This window comes from Leucoraja erinacea, chromosome 6 (assembly GCF_028641065.1).
Source record: "Leucoraja erinacea ecotype New England chromosome 6, Leri_hhj_1, whole genome shotgun sequence".
Taxonomy (NCBI): domain Eukaryota; kingdom Metazoa; phylum Chordata; class Chondrichthyes; order Rajiformes; family Rajidae; genus Leucoraja; species Leucoraja erinaceus.
The window spans coordinates 11269420-11289800 of NC_073382.1; the positions used below are offsets into that span (position 1 = coordinate 11269420).

The 20381-nt window shown below is 42.7% G+C and overlaps 1 protein-coding gene across 1 annotated transcript in view; it reads left to right on the forward strand.

Annotated features, from left to right (window-relative positions):
* Positions 1–20381, forward strand: part of tubgcp3 (tubulin, gamma complex associated protein 3) — an 83471-nt gene that overhangs the window by 35862 nt on the left and 27228 nt on the right. The window contains exons 11-18 of the mRNA XM_055636607.1: positions 1491–1657; positions 4310–4420; positions 5428–5536; positions 6085–6274; positions 8365–8500; positions 9437–9505; positions 10034–10169; positions 15776–15864. Coding sequence (XP_055492582.1) covers positions 1491–1657; positions 4310–4420; positions 5428–5536; positions 6085–6274; positions 8365–8500; positions 9437–9505; positions 10034–10169; positions 15776–15864 — 1007 coding nt within the window. The remainder of the gene's footprint in view (positions 1–1490; positions 1658–4309; positions 4421–5427; positions 5537–6084; positions 6275–8364; positions 8501–9436; positions 9506–10033; positions 10170–15775; positions 15865–20381) is intronic.

Here is a 20381-nt window from a genome sequence, read left to right on the forward strand (position 1 = left end):
CACAGATAAAGACTGTTTGGTTCTATTTTATTTGTCAATTTTTATCCTTTTTTTAATCTAATTTACAGGTGCGGTGTCATAGCTCAATGTTCTGTTCCTTCTGGTCACATTCTGGTTATCGTTACCTAGATTACAATTCAACATTGCCACCTTTTCCTTCATCTTAAACTTAATAAATTTGTGCATCCCTAATTCCTGTTCCCATCTCCACAGAACTAGCGATTCAGCATGAAAACACATCCTTCGGCACACCAAATCCGCGTCGACCATGGATCACCTGTTCACACTAATTCTATATATCCCACTTTCTCATGCACACTAGGGACAATTTACAGAGGCCAAGTAATCTACAACCCAGTGCAGGCACGACTTTGGGATGTGGGAGGAAACCGGAGCACCTGGAAAAACCCACATGATCTCAGGGTGAACGCGTACCTCCACACAAACAGCACCAGACGTCAGGGTCTACACTGGATCTCTGGCGCTGTGAGGCCACAGCTCCACAAGCTGCGCCCTATTTAGTTTAAAGCCCCAACTGCAATCCAAGTTATTTGATTTGCAAGGCCATTCATTGCAGCTTGACATATGTGAAAGCTATTCTATTGAAGAGTTCAGCCTTTCCCCAGTACTGGTGGCACCTACAGTGCCCTCCATAATGTTCGGGACAAAGACCCATAATTTATTTATTTGCCTCTGTACTCCACAATTTGAGATTTGTAATAGAACAAATCACATGTGTTTTAAAGAAGCGTTTCGGCCCGAGACGTCGCCTATTTTCTTCGCTCCATAGATGCTGCTGCACCCGCTGAGTTTCTCCAGCAATTTTGTGTACATGTGTTTTAAAGTTCACATTGTCAGATTTTAATAATGGCCATTTTTATACATTTTTGATTTCACCATGTATAAATTACTGATCATCATCCATTTCTTCCCTACACATCATTGAGCCACAAGTTCAACTCTCTGATCACTACATCAATTTTCATATGCTTAGAGTAGTAATCCTATGGTTCTAGATTCTAATTTAAACCCAGACTGTCCATACTCCCTCTGAATCATTTTCCTACTTCAACCTCTGACTTTGGTACCTTCATGGACCATGACAACTGGATCATTCCCTTTGGGAATTATGTTGTTGGCTGTACATTGTCTCCTTTTGCTACTGCATTGTTTCGAACTCTTTCTGCCACTTCACCCCTAAAACCCAAATATGAATGGGTCCCTGCATCATGTGCTATGGTCAGTTTTGTTATCTGTCTTGCAGTCCTTCACCACATGTTAGTTTTTGGAACTGGTGAAATGGAGTACAACCTTTCAATTCTGAGTTCTGATGTGGAATAATATAATCAGAATTAATGTACATCCTCAAAATTTTTTTGCCAATCTTAATATAGTGAAGGGATTTAAAATAAATATTTACTCTTTTGGAAATGGTTTAGAAAGAATGTGGAAACGTAGTGCTTTAACAATTTTCAATGTGATTTGTTCAGGGAGGAAAGGTGGAGAATTGGCATCTGCTGTCCATGCTTATACTAAAACTGGAGACCCATACATGAGATCATTGGTGCAGCATATTTTAAGTTTGGTTTCACATCCTATACTTAATTTCCTCTACCGCTGGATTTATGACGGCGAGCTGGAAGACACGTACCATGAGGTAAAAAAAATATTTTTGTTTCTGTCCTGGTGTTGATCTGAATGGAAGGATTTGGTTTATGGCCTATAAAAGTCATACTATATTAGCAATTAGACCCTGCTCATAGATCCCAGAAGGCCATCAATTTAAAATATTGTTTGTTCCACTTCCAGTATGGATGAAAGGTCATCAACTTGAAGTGTAAATCATTTTTTTTGTGACATGCTGAGTTTCTCCATCATTATCTGTTGCAAGGCTGATTTTAGAATGAAATTAAGGTAAAGCACAGACATACTGTCAGAACATAACGAGTAGAAGTAGGCAGTGCATTATTTTGGACATACTTCATTATTCAATAAAATCATGTTCTGATTGTACCCTTGGGTTCATTTTCTGCCAGATTTCTTCATAATCATTAATTTCCCTGGAGCCCAAAAAATCTATCTCTGCTTGGATAGACCTGTGGATGACATCATCTAGAGCTCATTCTGTGGAGAATTGGAAATATTCTGTTATTCCATTATTTATAGTCCATGGTATAAACCAGCATCTGCAGTTCCTATTTATTACATAAATTGAGGTGAGGATATCCAGTGGACTGGATTCTTCCTCTATTCTCTGTGGCTGTGTCTAAAGACTCTAATATTGTTCTTAATTATCTTGGAAATTGTTTCATGGGTGTCTCTCATCTTTGGCTTCATGCCACCAAACCATTGTATTATTTTTTGATTTAATTGAGTTCTGTTCCTGTGCTTTCTGAAAGTCACCAATGTAAAATTGAAGATTTGTTTCATTCAAATGTCATTTGATGTGGAAGAGTAATGTTGAAAGGAAATAATTGTACTTTATAAATAATGTATAGATATTTTCCAGCTCACAGTTATAATGATAATGAATAGCAAATTCTATTTATATACTGCTTTTATACCATATTTTATAGCAAATCTTTACCAGATTCTTCACGAGGGTGTTATCGATCAAGCCATAAGATGAGATGGTGCCAAGCCATAAGATGAGATGGTTACAGATGTTGATATTGAGTTGGTTTTAAAAAGTGTCAATAAGTTGGAAACGAGTTGAGAGTTTTGGGGAGAAAGTTGTAGAACATGCACTGGGATCTGAACATGGGGAATGCCAAAGATCACAGGGAAAATCGGAATAATCATCGCTGGAAGGGAGGCTGTGGAATTTTCATCGGATTTATTTAAGAACAATCCAACTGGTTCCACTTTCTACCCCTCTTTTGGCCCTGCATTGTTTTTATATTTTCAGAGACTTGTGTAGCTCATTTTAAAGGCTCATTTGAATCTGCTGTCTCTGTGACCCTCTAGTGGTTCATTCTGGACCATAGCCGTTTGCTATGTCAAATCGAATTAAAAATGTTCATGTCATTTCCTATGATATATAATTCTTGACTTTCACGCTCCAGCTAATGGGAATGTTTCTTCTCAATCAACCTTTCAGAAATTCTTTAGGATTTTCAATGACTCCATCAGCTCTTGCAGTCTCCGTTTCCATTTGTATAGCAGATCTTGTTCCTGCCTCATGATTCCAGCAGCTTAGTTTAAATCCGAACTTTTGATGCTGTTTGTGTGGAGTTCGCACATTCGGGTTGCTCCTGTTGCCTTCCATGTCCCAAAGACATGCAAGTTAAATGGCTATGGTAAATTATCTTGTGATCTCCTGTAGGTAATAGGAAAGTCACTATACATTGATGAAGAATGAGAGTGAATAAGTTATGGGGAAATAACTGGAAGAATAGATTTGATGGGATTGGTCTGAGGGCCAGTATGTCATAATGTTCAGAATGGCTTTGGCCTATGATGTTAAATTGGGGAACAACCCTTGCTTCTCCAGTGAACACACAAAGCTACAGTTCCTTTGACCCTGCGTCATTCTGGTACATTTCTTTTCCACACTTCCAATGTCTTCATATATTTCCCAAAGGAATGGACATGGTATATCAGTTGAGGCATACCAAACCTGTGTTTTATAAATATCCACCATAACCTCCTTGCTTTTGTATTCTATGCAACTGTTTATGAAGCCAGAGCCACGTGCTTTTTCAGCTATTTTTCTTGGCTTGTTCTGCCACTTTTGATTAATTTTGTATATATTCTTCCAGAACTCTATAGAATTATGCTCTTAGCCCTTCTGATCTAGAGATTAGATTTAGAAAAGGTCATGAAGCCATTGGACTGGGGTAAATGTGCATTAGGCCACCATGTGTAAAGTTTTGGATGATCTCAAGTTTATGGAGAATAGAATGACAGATGGCCATTAAACAAGTGCAGAGACAGAGAAAGCAACAGAGATCTGAAGCAAGGTAAAGAAGTAAAGATAAAAAATCCACCACTTGATAGCCATAAGTTTGTGCTGCTTCCATCACAGTCAATATGGTTTCTCTAACAGACTGTAAGCAATTTAGTGGCTTTAAAAGCTTCTTTTGTTGATGGAAAACATTGCCAACCATCTTGATCAAGATGAAGTTAACAGAAATGCTTACATTTTAATCTTGGTAAATTGCTGACCTGTGAAATTTTAGAAGGTTAATCAAATATAAAACAAATGCATGCTGAGCTTAAGTATCAGGAATAAAAGTTGCATTGCTCTACATATGTGGAAATACTTTCATTGCTAATTTGGCAGACATTTTCTTTCTTTTGTTTGAAGTTTTTTGTAGCTTCTGATCCAACAGTGAAGGCTGACAGATTATGGCATGACAAGTACACTCTGAGAAAGTCGATGATCCCATCCTTCATCACAATGGATAAGGCCAGAAAGGTGATTACTTGGGAGCTGTTCTAAAATGTGAAAGTGATAAGAAAATCACTATGCGTTGATCGGGTGTGAGGGTGAACAGGTTATAGGGAAATAACTGGGAGAATGCATTTGATGGGATTGTTCTTAGAGCCAGAATGGCTTTGTCTTATGTTGTTAAATAGGAGACAACCCTAGCTTTTCCAGTGAACCCACGTGCTCATTTATCTATACATGCTCATTTAAACATTTTTGCAATTTCTGTATTTTGAAAAGATTCCTTCAAAGCAGAACGTTTGGATCGGACTGGAGACAGTGCAGGCACTTCAAATGCTATTGCCCTTCCACTGTAGACAATATTCATTACTATCCTAAATTATTTGTTCAAATAGATGTAAATAATTCAACTATACCATATTAACAAAAAGCGAGATGTTTCATGTGTACCAATTATTTTATTTATCTAACTCTCCACCACCACCCTACCTTCAGCCAATTGTGTGCCATTTAGTTAGCCCGCCCTGCATCCTGCGTGATCTAGCCTTCTGGGACTGCCTATCATATGGTACCTTGTCAAAGGCCTTTCTAAAGTCCATGCTGACACTGCTCCCAACTTTTTTACTTGTGCTTTTTCTTTTTGACTAAATTTGCAACATTTCTTGGCATTCTTGGTTCTTGAACTCTGCCATACTTATTTTTTGGGGATCTTATGGACATGCTGGATTGTAAACCACTCTCACATTCCACAAATGACCTGAACAAAATATTCAATTCAATTTGGAGCACTTTTTAGCTTTGGTCTGTTAATGCCTTGCTCCAGTACACCCAGTCTGTTGGTACTGAGAATATTGTATTGTCAGTGCTATTGTCTTCTGCGTGAGGGCAGATTATACGTTGAACTGGCATTTCCAGTTATAAGTAACTAATGTACTAACTAGTCCTGTTTCTATCATTAATTCTGCAGTGTTTTTTGAAAGCAGTTGGCGACTTTGTACTTTTTATCTATTTAAGAATTTTATTTTCTGTCTCAGGTGCTTTTGATTGGGAAATCCATAAATTTCTTGCATCAAGTATGTCATGATCAAACTCCAACTGCAAAGATGATGGCTGTGGCAAAATCGTCCGTTTCACCAAAAGATGGTACTGTGAATTTGTCACGTCCCCTAAATCTGGAGATGTTCAAGTATTTTGCCATTTCGTAGGCTATATTACAGTGAATTTAAAAATATTTTTTCATCGTTCATTTTTTAGCCTTCACAATACAATTAATTAGATTAGGGATGGAATGGGAGAATGGTATTAGCAAGGGATTGATGTGGAGAAATATAATTGTGTGCAGTCAGTGTTTTGCAGTGGAAGATTTTCTATCTCTAGTCTCAATTTAGAACATTCTAACGTTAACTGATGTGCAAGCTGCTATAAATAATCTTGTCACTGACCATTTAAAAAATGAGATGAAGTTATTCAATGATTTCAAGTTATATCAGGTCATTTCTTTATAACACTGGTTTTATGTGTTTAATGTATGAGATAATTTGTTGGCGAGCCTTCAACACAATCTTGATTTGGCTTGCAGGCTGCTTGAAGATTGTTATTTTAGGAATATTTGCATTGTTAATGAAGTGTAACATTTGTGTAAATGATGGCAAAGTATCAGAAACACAATTTTGTTTTTAATTCTATTTTAGCTGCTGAGCTGTTCACTGACTTGGAAGGTGCTTTTCAAGAAAAAATCGATGCTGCGTATCATGAGACCAGCAAATACTTGCTTGATGTTCTCAACCAGAATTATAATTTACTGGAGCACATTAAGGCTGTGCGGCGTTACTTGCTCCTGGGTCAAGGGGATTTTGTTCGTCATCTCATGGACTTGTTGAAGTGAGTACTACTTGAAAGTATTAAGAGAATTACAAATGAAAATGTGACAAGGCATTAGGTGCCAACATATCAAGGTTGTCTGTTAATTTGCTAATTGTAGTCATTCTATCAGCACTTAGCAAATCCACTAAGCAGGTTACAGGCAAGCTATTGATAAATCCACAGTGTGGATGGGTTTCGAAGACATTTGCCACTGTATTCACTAGAGAAGAAGGGAGTTTCTGCTGAGGATACAGGAGGTAGAGAAAACTTTGGTGGGAGGTGTGTATCAGATTTCTGCTGGTATTGGAAGGGGAGATGTTTTAGTTTCAGTGGTAGGTGAGTGTAGTGTTGGTTGTGATAGGAAGGGGCATATCAAGGTCAAGGGCAATGTATTACTTCAACATCCCAAAACAAGGAGCCACTACTGGTCAATTCTTGCCTTCCCTCCCCGGACACTTTCCCTAGCAACCGCAAGAGATGCTACACTTGTCGCTTTACCTCCCCTCTCGACTCCATCCAAGGACCCAAGCAGTCGTTCCAGGTGCGACAGAGGTTCACCTGCATCTCCTCCAACCTCATCTATTGCATCCGCTGCTCTAGATATCAGCTGATCTACATCGGTAAGACCAAGCGTAGGCTTGGCGATTGTTTCGCCGAACACCTCCGCCCAGTCTGCATTAACCAACCTGATCTCTCTGTGGCTCAGCACTTCAACTCCCCCTCCCATAGAAACATAGAAAATAGGTGCAGGAGGAGGCCATTCGGCCCTTCGAGCCAGCACTGCCATTTATTGTGATCATGACTGATCGCTCCCTATCAATAACCTGTACCTGCCTTCTCCCCATATCCCTTGACTCCACTAGCCCCTGGCGCTATCTAACTCTCTCTTAAATCCATCCAGTGACTTAGCCTCCACTGCCCTCTGTGGCAGGGAATTCCATCAATTCACAACTCTCTGGGTGAAAAGGTTTTTTCTCACCTCAGTCTTAAATAACCTCCCCTTTATTCTAAGACTGTGGCCCCTGGTTCTGGACTCGCCCAACATTCCGCATCTGACCTTTCTGTCCTGGGCCTTCTCCATGGCCAGAGTGAGCACCACTGGAAATTGGAGGAGCAGCACCTCATATTCAGCTTGGGCAGTTTGCACCCTAGCGGCATAAACATTGACGTCTCCAATTTCCGGTAACCCTTGCTATCTACTCACCTTTTCAGCTCTCCCTCAGCCCTCCGGCTCATCCTCTTCCTTTCTCCTTTCTTCTCCCCAACCACCCCCACCCACATCAGTCTGAAGACGGGTTTCGGCCCGAAATGTTGCCCATTTCCTTCGCTCCATAGATGCTGCTGCACCCGCTGAGTTTCTCCAGCATTTTTGTCTACCCAGGAGCCACTATTGAATGCTTGGTAGAATCCCTGCTACACCCAATTGCAGAAACATCCTTTGATGAATCCATGATTTAACCCCTCTCCAACAACCTGGAAAGTGTTTGACATGATACCACATAAAGGTTATTTCACAAGAAAGGTGATCTGGAGTTCACAAATCTGCTTAATGCAAAAGAGGCCTCAAAATTGCAATCAAATTACTTTAGCCTGAAACCAGGAGAGTGGAAAAATATTCGACAATGGAGCAGAATCTGTTATAGTTCCCTGCTTCAATCCATCTAATGATAGCTGGACCTGCCTGAAGTGCCTGAGGTGACATTATCTTATCTGAGTCGTATGTATATCAATCATATTTGAGTTGTGAGTAGGGTAATGTATTTTGATTTAAGTCATGCATATTATGATGGTGTGAGTTGACACAAGTCGTGTGTATGGTTATATGTGAAACTTTTAGAAACATAGAAAGTAGGTGCAGGAGTAGTCCATTCGGCCCTCCGAGCCAGCAAAACCATTCAATATGATCTTGGCTGATCATCCAGAATCAGTTCCTGCTTTTTCCTCATATCCCTTAATTCCATTTTACGTGGGATTTAATCTTGGGAATACAATATGCTGTCACTGAGCACTTGCTTTCGCTAACTTGATGAAACACAAGAATAAGTGCATGAATTAAAATGTTAGCATCATAGCTTTAACACGAATTATTTATAATTGTTACGTAATAGGCCCGAATTGGCGAGATCAGCTTCAACGTTGTATCAACATAATCTGACTGGAATCCTTGAAACAGCAGTCAGAGCCACTAATGCACAGTTCGATAATCCCGAGATCCTCAAACGTCTGGATGTTAGACTCTTGGAGGTAATTAATAATACAGATTTACATGATGGTTTTGTGTACATGCCAGGCGATGAGTGACTTCTCATTCTTGCAGGTTTTTCTATCCCACTTCTCAGTCATCATCATCATGGTCCTCCCTTAATATTCTTTCCTAGTAACCACAACCTCGCTTATGGATACCTCATGACTACTCGGGTCACCTCAAATATTGATAGTGTCATTTTTTTTTCACTTCCTCGGATTATGCTCCCCTTTAATCCGCCCTACCTCTTTGTTTCCACCCATGTCGAAAAGTCTCTCCTAATTCACTTACATTGTCACTTTCCATGTTTCAGCTAATTAATCTTTGACCCCCTGTTTGCCACACTTTTTCTGTAATTGCAGACTTACTCAGTCCAAATGGTCACATCCATTATTGATGCTCTAGTCCCCATTAAGCTACTACCTTCTCTTGGACCTCCCATGGAAAAGACTTGTAAGCACTTAACTTTCATCTTATTTTCTCTTGTGTAAATTGTCTTAAATCCCACATCTTGCTACACTTACCATTGCCTCCATCAGCAAATGCCTAGTCACAAAGATGGAGATCATCTGATCATTTGCCTTTACCATCCCCCAAAATAGCCCAACATACCAAATTCTCTTTCTGTTTTAGCCCTAACCTATTATCTTTTTCATATTGTATTTTGTCTTTCATATCTGCTTGTTCACCACGTTGATGAGATGCGTTTCTTCCTGCATTAAACCTCTGTTCTTCTAAATCTTTGACACGCCAAAATCTGTCCTAGACCACATTTGAATTGATATTACACAATTGATATTACTGATTAGCTGGAATAAGAACTACAACAATGAAATTCCTGCGTTGCTGAAAATACAATAGCTCCTTTTGGCTTGGATACCTATCCCTGATAGCAGAGCCCTTTTTAGTTAATTTTGTATTTCCATCTTTTCTAGATATCGGCTGGAGATACAGGCTGGGATGTCTTTAGTTTGGATTATCATGTTGATGGCCCAATTGCAACAGTAAGTACAGTTGTAAGCAGTCATGCAAGTCCGTGAAATGGATCTAAACTGGACTTGAACAACCTGTTTTAAAGCTTTGTTTATATTCTTTAACACGTGTCTTGACTGGTCGGCAGTCAGTCTCAAGTTAAATTAAGTTATTAAATTATGCCAGTTAAAATGTCATTTAAAAAAACAATAAAAGCACAGCTCTAGTTTTCTCCAATGATTTTACAATAGCTGTTTTAAATCTGTAGCTAAACTTATTATGACTTTTCAGCAATATATCAGGAGAGTCAAATAAATACTGAGTTCCGTGTTAAGGTATGTTGATCTGTTAAAGACCCAAATAACAAAAGTTGTAATTGCATATAATGAGCTCCCTGCGAGTTGAAAAGTATTCGCAAGTTGCAAAATGAAATCCTACATCCCTTACTCCATGTTGTGACTTATCATTATGTCTCTGAGGAAAAAAACATGGATCAGTATGCCTGGAACCACCAGGCTTCAGCACTGATTACTGTTTTAATTGATGCCATTGTGTTTTAGGTGTTCACCCGCGAATGTATGAATCATTATTTAAGGGTATTCAACTTTCTCTGGAGAGCCAAACGAATGGAGTATGTTCTCACCGATATCTGGAAAGGACAAATGTGTAATGCCAAATTGCTTAAAAAAATACCAGGTAGGCAATCAACCACAACCTTTCTTCTCCATTTGGACACCCTGTACCCCGATTCATATGCTGTTTCGGGTGATTTCACCTACAAAATATTTTTTCTTCAAAATCCATCAGCTAGACTTCTTTCTGTGTCATTAATCTTCAAAGCAATATTCATTTGATGGATGTTGCTGAGATTTTAAAAGCAGTTATAATAGTAAGATTAAACGAGAACTTACCAGCTTGAAGTTTGATCTTTATTTTATGAGGAGTTACGATGAGGGATTACATGAAGACCCCGCCAGCGCGACATTCTTCAAAGCAGCGGTGTGGAATCACAGAAATAGTAATTGAAGTAAACATAGTAAAGACAAGGAGAACTAAGATACCAGTTGAACTTTATCATTGAGGGCGGGAGCGGAAGGCACGTAATCCCTCATCGTAACTCCTCATAAAATAAAGATCAAACTTAAAACTGGTAAGCTCGTTTAATCTTACTATTTTACTTCGGAGTCACGTGAGTGACTACGTGAAGATTTTAAAGCTCTTTGATTTCAAGCCATGGAACAGTCCTTGCTTCACTCAGTGCCATAGTCATTCAAGGGAGGAAGTATGTTATTTTATTCAGACATGCATCCAATTCAGGCAATAACAATTTATTTTGACAAAATAATCCTCCCTAGGGCTAAATATATTGCAGAATTCAAACTTGATTCTGCAATACTGCAGGTTTGGTTATTGGCTTATTATAAAGAATTGGAAGGTCTTTCTCTAGACCATCCTGCTGTTGCCAGGATATGGTCCATAGGCACTTCCTTGTCTCTAGCTGCCGGTGTTGCTGTTGCCCTTGTGGATTGAAACTTAAGATGTCAGTATCCACCCCAGCAGCTCCCAAGCCTGTCTGAGTCATCTAGCGATGGTTAGTGCTGATACCCGGCCATTAAGCTGTTTATGGCTGCCCATAGTGCTAATTTGCTTCCTCTTAAGTTTTAGTAGTTTTAAGGTATAATAGAAGGTGTGTCATTACACATGGTCGGGTGTCAGTTGGGTATATCTGGAATTCCAAATTTTGTCCTGATGTTCATGGTCTATCTTGTTTAACAAGCTCTAATATGCAAAGTTATCTTTTCTGGACATGCCATCATTTATCCCAGTCTCAGTTTATGTAGAAACTGGACCCCTAGAGCTGAGACCAGTACTATCAGCATACTGTTTTTAAAATGTCAGTACCCCCCCCCCCCCACCCCCCCCAGAGACAGGGATATTGCTGGTGCCCCAAGCAATGTTAGTACAACACTGACGTCCCAGATCTGGGAGTACTTCCCTCTAGGCGGGTTGGTGTTAAAAATAATCCTCATAAGTTTGACAACTAGAGGGTGAGATCCCATGGAGAGTTGTCGTGGTGCCTGCCACCAGCAAGCTGACAGGGCACTCCTGCATAATTATAGTACTGTAGCTCAGTCCTTCATCTACATGAAAGCTGGATAGGAATACTCAGGACGTTGGTGGTTGTAGCTGTATTATACGCTACACCAGTCCTTGTTGATTCTTGATAGGCCGCCGTGATCATGCTCCTGTCCGCCTGCCCGGATCTAGCATAGTGGACTATGGTTCAGAAACTATGTCCGATCCATGGCTTTGTAGGCCAATCAGGGACTTTCAAGACACGATGTTGAGTCCATATGTTTTCGCTTAGGATCCGACTGATGAGGCAGGAGGGAAAAACATTGTAAACAATTATTCCCCATTCAGTGAGTAACGTCCATTGCTGCTGCCCCAAGTGTGGTTCACAAGCGGCATATGTTGGTAACTGGTGATTGGGTCTAGATGCAAATGGATCAATATCTGGTGTCGCTCTTTTGGTAATATCAGCAACTTTTTTGTGGTCCACCAGTCATTCGGTGCTGTCATTGAATTTTCATGACCTGGTGTGTGCCTCAGTATTGATCTTACCTGGTAGGTAGGTTTGCTGATAGTCAAATATGTATGTACACACCATAGCCAAATATATTGGCCAGATTGACACATGATATCGATCTTTTCTCCCATATGATTAATATATGTCACCACTGTGATATTATCAATTCGTAGGCGGACATGCAGATGGTGCATTGTTAGCAGTAGGCTTTTAGACCTAAAACGCACCCAACACCAGTGTTTTTAGTAATTAATTTTGTTGTAGGCTTCCACCAAGTCTGCTTTACTCTTTGGCAATGTTACAGACATATGGATAACGTTAATTGTAAATCCCAGAAAGTCCAGTTGTGGATGCCGTCAACTTAGATTTATCTGGATGGAGATGACCCCAGAGTTTCACCCAATGTTTGGTAGCTAAAACTGCTGATTTAGCTAGATCCAGGGTATTTTTCCCCACAATTGATACATCATCAAGATATGCCATGACAATATGTTTTTGTTTCTAATATTGCCAAGGCCCGTTTTAATATCTTGGTGAAAGTCTTGGGGCTGAATTTAGCCCATTAGGCAACGCTATACCCTGCCATAGTTGCCCCATCCAGTTAAGTTTTTGGTATCAACAATGATCCCTCCATGTCTCCCAAAAAGAAGTGTAATATTCCCCGTTAGTACAGGTCGTACACCTTTGTGTTCTGGAAGGAACCAGATCCACCTACTTACCTGGTTTCCGGTGGTATGTCACTTCAATTTCTGCATCTTCTGCGGAAGAGGCGCCGGAGTGCGGGGTTGGCATGTTTTCCATGAGGGTCGCTCTGGGCCTTGGCCTAAAAAGGACCTTCGTGGTGCTGCGCGACCCTCGAGCTTTCACCAGCGTCCTGGTGTTGATACCTGCTGGTGGATGCATAGGGGTGCTGTCGTTGCTGATGACGCCTGTCATCTCTGTACCATCGTCTGGGCGAGCAACCAATGATATGCCCGCTGTCAGAAGTTTTGAAATCTTCTGTAGTTTGACCTCCTGGGTTTTTGTGCCAGTCCCATTGTACCCCCAGATCGCATTGTTTGCTGCAGGCATTTTTAATGAAGTAAAGTTCTCAGGAGGCCTATACTTCTGCGTAATTTTGTTGCCTATTCCTATGGAAGTACAGGTAGTCGATGCTGTCCGCCAGCCTGGTCTGTAATGGTTCTTTTCGTTGATCCATAATTTAGGTGATCACTCCCAGTAGCTCCTTAGGATTCTGCACCCCCTGCGCTTCCGTTTTCTTCAGCCACGTCCCCTTCTTCCAGACCAGACCAGCTCTGGTCCACAACACATTCCTCTATCGAGGGAGATGCATTGTTTTACAGCCCTCGATAAGGTGCTGTTGTGGGAGTGCGAAGACTCCCATAATGAGCTTGCTCCATCTCCCGGAGCAAGTCACGGGCGGACCTCTGCTGCACTCGGGGTGCGCGCCCCTTCGGCCAGACTCGGATGAGTATGATCAGGCCAGACTGAATCTAGCTGGGCTTTGCCTCCAGCCTGCTGCGCTGCTTTGAGCTGTATGACTCATGGCGCTGGATTCAGCTTGGAGTCGGTAAGTGGACCTTAGTAACCACGCCAACGGTCACTTTCACTGCCCTTGGGCAGCGAGTCCTCCTGGCCGGACTCCCATAGTCTATCGGCCGTACCGACTCCTGCCTGCCTGCAGCCCGCTGTGTTGTTTCCAGGTATACAGCTCGCGCTGCTGGGCTCAGCCTGCGCCGGTCGTACCCGGCTGTCGGCTGCCGGAACCTTCATAGTTCCTCACAGCCTGCGGTCCTGGAACCGCTGGTTGCCCATGGCTTGTTGGCTGCTGGAATCTTCCTGGTTCCCCCCAACCTACGGTCCTGGAGCCGCTGGACGTCCGTGTTTGTTGGCTGCCGGGACCTAGCTGGTTCCCCGCAGCCTGCGGTCCAGGAGCCGACGTTAGCCCGTGGCTGCCGGGAACTACCTGGTTCCCCGTGGCAGCCTGCGATCCAGGACTGTGTTTTCTTCCCCTTGTCCAATGTGCTGTAACATAAAGCACAGCAAGGGGAAGAAATACAAATTCAAGAAGGAACTGCAGATGCTGGGAGATCGAAGGTACACAAAAATGCTGGAGAAACTTAGCGGGTGCGGCAGCATCTATGGAGCGAAGGAAATAGGCGACGTTTCGGACCGAAACCCTTCTTCAGACTGATGGGGGGGGGGGGGGGGGGGAAGAAGGAAAAAAAAAGGAGGAGGAGGCCCGAGGGGGGGGGGGGGGGGGGATGGGATGAGGAGGAGACAGCTCGAGGGTTAAGGAAGGGGAGGAGACAGCAAGGGCTATCAAAACTGGGAGAATTCAACGTTCATGCCATCAGGACGCAAGCAACCCGGGCGGAATATGAGGTGCTGTTCTTCCAATTTCCGGTGTTACTTACTCTGGCAATGGAGGAGACCCAGGACAGAGAGGTCGGATTGGGAATGGGAGGGGGAGTTGAAGTGCTGAGCCACCGGGAGTTCAGGTAGGTTATTGCGGACTGAGCGGAGGTGTTCGGCGAAACGATCGCCCAACCTCCGCTTAGTCTCCCCGATGTAAATCAGCTGACATCTAGAGCAGCAGATGCAGTAGATGAGGTTGGAGGAGATACAGGTGAACCTTTGTCGCACCTGGAACGACTGCTTGGGTCCTTGAATGGAGTCGAGGGGGGAGGTGAAGGGACAGGTGTTGCATTTCTTGCGGTTGCAACGGAAAGTGCCCGGGGAGGGGGTGGTACGGGAGGGAAGGGAAGAATTGACAAGGGAGTTGCGGAGGGAGCGGTCTTAGCGGAAGGCAGACATAGGGGGAGATGGGAAGATGTGGCGAGTGGTGGGGTCACGTTGGAGGTGGCGGAAATGGCGGAGGATTATTTGTTGTATTTGCAGGCTGGTGGGGTGAAAGGTGAGGACTAGGGGGACTATGCCCTAGTTGCGAATGCGGGGTTGGGGAGAGCGAGCAGTGTTGCGGGGTATGGATGAGACCCTGGTGCGAGCCTCATCTATGGTGGCGGAGGAGAATCCCCGTTCCCTGAAGAACGAGGACATTTCTGTGGCCCTGGTGTAATTTTTCCTTAGCTGTGTAAGTCCATTTGAATTTTTCCCGCGGGAGCACTCGCCCGTCACTGTTGCACTGCGTGAGACGCAATGTCGCGCACGCGTGCTGGCGGGGTCTTCACGTAGTCACTCACGTGACTCCAAAGTAAAATAGCCTGTCTGTAGCCTACACTGAAATTCCCAGGTTGACCGAAGGCATAGTGTTCTTTACCAATATCTTCTGTATTCTTTCTCATTGTCTGGATAAATACAGACAGAACATCTGCCTCCATCTCCTTTCTCGGCAACATCCAGGCTCAAATGTGCATCGACATGCACATCATGGATGCTTTGAGCGAATTGATGAGTTAATGTTAGTTGAATTGTTAACCATCGTTAATGTGGTGCAATGTTCAGTCCACCTTTTCTATGTGTTTATTCTCATTGATGAGATTGAGAAATGTTACGTTATTGTAATTCATTAGTTTCTGATGGTGGAGTTTTGGAACATTCAGAGATCATCTAATGAAAGGGGTGGTTGCGGTGGGTCAAATGGCCAGATTCCATGCTGTATGATTTTGTGATTTATGTTACTTGAAAGCAAATTAAAGTTCTTTGCTCTTGCACTGCTTTAAAGCTTCTTCCTTTTTTGCATCTCCCTCAGAGTTATCAGGAGTGCTTCACCAGTGTCACTTTCTGGCATCAGAAATGGTGCACTTTGTACATCAAATGCAGTACTACATCACTTTTGAGGTAGGTCCAGTGAGCAGCAATACTTGTAGATTCGTTATTTTGTCGATTTATATTCAAAATATATTATTTGTACTAGACTAAGTGGGACCCGTTGGGACCCATGTTCACACGGGAGGGCTGGTCCCCCAACGCAATATTCCACCTCTCCACCAATTCCAATATTGGTGGCCAGTGGGGGGGGCTTTCTGGAGTGCTGATATGGGTTCTTGAGGTGGCATCTCAGTCCCTCAAGCCTGATCTGCTGGCAGCTCACTCATGGCTGGTGGGCTGGCAATTGACATGACTATTCCTTGAAATTCCATTTCAAGCAGGGTTCAAGGCCATCAAATTCAAATCCATGTTCCTACCATTTCAAGCAGGGTGCAAGGCCACCGAATTCAAGTGCAGTTTCCAACCACTTCAATCAGGGTGCAAGGCCACCAAATTCAAGTGCAGTTTCATACCACTTTCAGCAGGGTGCAAGGCCACCAAATTCAGTGCAGTTACATTCCATTTCAAGCAGAACCCAAGGCCACCAAATTCAAATGCAGCTTCATACCATTTCATGCAGGGTGAAACCACCATGAAACCACACAAAACACCAAACTCACAGTTCAGTAGACATTCAGTGTGTTCAGTTGATTCACAGCTCAGACAGAGTAATTACCTCTCCATCCCCCATCATGCAGAGACTGAGCCACACCCACACTTCCGGGTTTCATAATCCCTCCCCCTCCCACCGGAAACGGTGTGGCTTTCAGGGCGTGATTGACAGGAGAGAGATTCTCAACATTTTTTTTAAACACTAATAACACTTATTTTTCATTGATGGGAAGAATTCTCTGCACCTGCTCAGCGGAGGGGGGACCGAGTAAGATGGCCATAAATCACAGCCGTAAGTGGTAGCATTTTATCTAAAATCAATTTACAGTGCAAACAGGAAGTGCATTTGCAGTAGTGCCTTTTAACTTCAAGCCAAATCACCCAAGCCGCCATTTGCAGTAAGTAGTGCCTTTCAACTTCAAGCCAATGCACCCATGCCACCATTTGCAGTTAGTGCCTTTCAACTTCAAGCCAAAGCACCCAAGCCATCATTTGCAGTAAGTAGTGCCATTCAATCCAAAGCACCCAAGCCGCCATTTGCAGTAAGTAGTGCCTTTCAAAGTCATGCCACCATTTGCAGTAAGTAGTGCCTTTCAACTTCAAGCCAAAGCACCCAAGCCACCATTTGCAGTAAGTAGTGCCTTTCAACTTCAAGCCAAAGCACCCAAGCCACCATTTGCAGTAAGTAGTGCCGTTCAACTTCAAGCCAAAGCACCCAAGCCACCATTTGCAGTAAGTAGTGCCTTTTAACTTCAAGCCAAATCACCCAAGCCGCCATTTGCAGTAAGTAGTGCCTTTCAACTTCAAGCCAATGCACCCACGCCACCATTTGCAGTAAGTAGTGCCTTTCAACTTCAAGCCAAAGCACCCAAGCCATCATTTGCAGTAAGTAGTGCCATTCAAGCCAAAGCACCCAAGCCGCCATTTGCAGTAAGTAGTGCCTTTCAAAGTCATGCCACCAAGTTGTGCCTTTCAACTTCAAGCCAAAGCACCCAAGCCACCATTTGCAGTAAGTAGTGCCAATCAAGCCAAAGCACCCAAGCCACCATTTGCAGTAAGTAGTGCCTTTCAATTTCAAGCAAAGCACCCAAGCAACTATTTGCAGTAAGTAGTGTTTTTCAACTTCAAGCCAAAGCAACCAAGCCACCATTTGCAGTAAGCCATGCCTTTCAGCTTCAAGTCAAAGCACCCAAGCTACCATTTGCAGTAAGTTGTGCCTTTCAACGTCATACCACCATTTGCAGTAAATAGTGCCTTTCAACTTTTAGCCAAAACACCCAAACCGCCATTTGCAATAAGTAGTGCCTTTCAACTTCAAGCCAAAGCACCCAAACAACCATTTGCAGGCAGTGCCTTTTTACTTCAAACAAACCATATTTTCATTTTCAAACCACATTAAGGGTACTCAGTTGTGTAGACATTTGTTCAGTGTTATTCGGAGCTCAGAGAGATGTGACCCTTAGCTTCATCCACCTTGCAGAGACTGTGAGGCACACCACTTCCTGGTTTTATAGTCCCTCCCCCTCCTTCCAGCAGGTGCAGCTGAGAGAATGGTGATTTTTTTAAAACTTCAAGCCAAAGCTCCCAAACCACCATTTGCAGTAAGTAGTTTCTTTCAACTTTAAACAAAAGCTCCCAAGCCACCATTTGCAGTAAGTAGTGCCTTTCAACTTCATGCCACCATTTGCAATAAGTAGTGCCTTTCAACTTCAAGCCAAAGCACCCAAGCCACCATGTGCAGTAATTACTTCAAACAACCCATATGTTCATGTTCAAACCACATTAAGGGTACTCACAGTTGTGTACCATTTGCAGTAAGTAGTGCCTTTCAACTTCAAGCCAAAGCACCCAAGCCACCATTTGCAGTAAGTAGTGCCTTTTAACTTCAAGCCAAATCACCCAAGCCATCATTTGCAAGTGGTGCCTTTCAACTTCAAGCCAAAGCACCCAAGCCACCATTTGCAGTAAGTAGTGCCTTTCAACTTCAAGCAAATCACCTGCCACCATTTGCAGTAAGTAGTGCCTTTCAACTTCAAGCCAAAGCACCCAAGCCACCATTTGCAGTGAGTAGTGCCTTTCAACTTCAAGCCAAAGCTCCCAAGCCACCATTTGCTGTAAGTAGTCCCAAGCCACCATTTGCTGTAAGTACTGCCGTTCAAGCCAAAGCACCCAAACAACCATTTGCAGGCTGTGCCTTATTACTTCAAACAAACCATATTTTCATTTTCAAACCACATTAAGGGTACTCAAAGTTGTGTAGACATTTGTTCAGTGTTATTCAGAGCTCAGAGCGACGTGGCCCTTGGCTTCATCCACCTTGCAGAGAATGTGAGGCACACCACTTCCTGGTTTTATAATCCCTCCCCCTCCCTCCAGCAGAGGGGCAGCAGAGAGAATGTTGAATTTTTTTAAAACATTGATATCTCTCCGATTTGTCATCAATGGGAAAAATCCTCCACACCCGTAAGGCGGAGGGGGGCTCTGAGCGAGGAAATCGCAGCACAGTGGGCGAAAAGCCGCCAAGATCAGAGATTTAGTAATATAGATTCTCTATAATTCTTGCTAATTGCATCTAGCAATTTTACAGGTCAAATTGTTGGTTTAAATTTAAGTCAAAGGTGTATGTTAAGACATGGGCTTTTGACCGTTAACAAAATAAGTGTGTATTAATTAGTAAATTTGAGTCATAACCATCCAGTTCTTGCAGACAGTAATGATGAATGAAGTTGAATTGCTGGAACCTTAGATTGGAGATGGTTCATGGCAAGCTTGATGCTAAGAGGATACATTTACTTTCCCTCAATAATTCCAACAGAAATGAGGGTCACTGACAAACAGTCCAAGCTGGCTCTCAGAGCAATTAGATCAAACTTATTCTCCAACTTATTTCCCCATAACTTATAGGTGGACAAAAATGCTGGAGAAACTCAGCGAGTGAGGCAGCATATATGAAGCGAAGGAATAGGTGACGTTTCGGGTCGAGACTCTTCTTCAGAACCCTTGCGTAACAGGCTATTATAACTGCTTTTAAAATCTCAGCAACATCCACCCAAAGTAATGACCCTTCTCCCCATAAATTAAAGGCTTTTGTGGATCCCAAAATCCTGGGGCGTCCCACGCAGCATTGCTCACGCCTCCACGCCTCACCACACGCCATGCGTGCATCACGTGAGCGTCACGACATATGCGTTGTGTGTCGTGACGCATAAATGATGATGCGCAAATGAAGCCCAGGTGGGACAGGCCCTTTATTCTCTCTTGCATGCTCAAAACTTCCCTGCTTATTCTTCTACAGCCCACCTATAATAGAAGTAATTTAACCTATCAACTTGCACATCATTAGGATGTGGGAGAAAAGTGGAGTTAAATGAATATTTCTCATCTTAATTTGCCATTAAATTACAGGATCCCTGGCAGAGATACACATCACATCGAGAATTAAGTATTCAAAAGACTGGAGGGTGGCTAATATTGTGCCACTGTTTATAAAAGACTATAAGAATGAGACTGGGAATGTTAAACCAGTAAGCTGGGAAAGTTATTGGAGGGGATTCTTAGAGGTGTGCATTTGGAATGGAAAGGACTGACAGGACAGTCAACATGGCTTCACGATGTGTGGCTTCCCTAAACTAATCTTTACCAGTCCTCTCTCTTTGAAGATTGTCTGTAAAATCTACTTCTGATTATCCAGTTTTATATCTTCTTTTGTGGCTCAGACATTTTGTTATATATTCATATGCATGAACAACTGCATTGAATGAGCTAAATCAATTAAGTATTTTGTTATGAATAGGAGATAGACACAAAATTCTGCAGTAACTCAGCATCTGAGGCGGCATCAGTGGAGAGACGGAATGGGAGATGTTTCGGGTCAAGACCATTCTTCAGACTGATTGCCTGGGAGTGTGCAGTGCAGAGATAAAATGTAGTCGGAG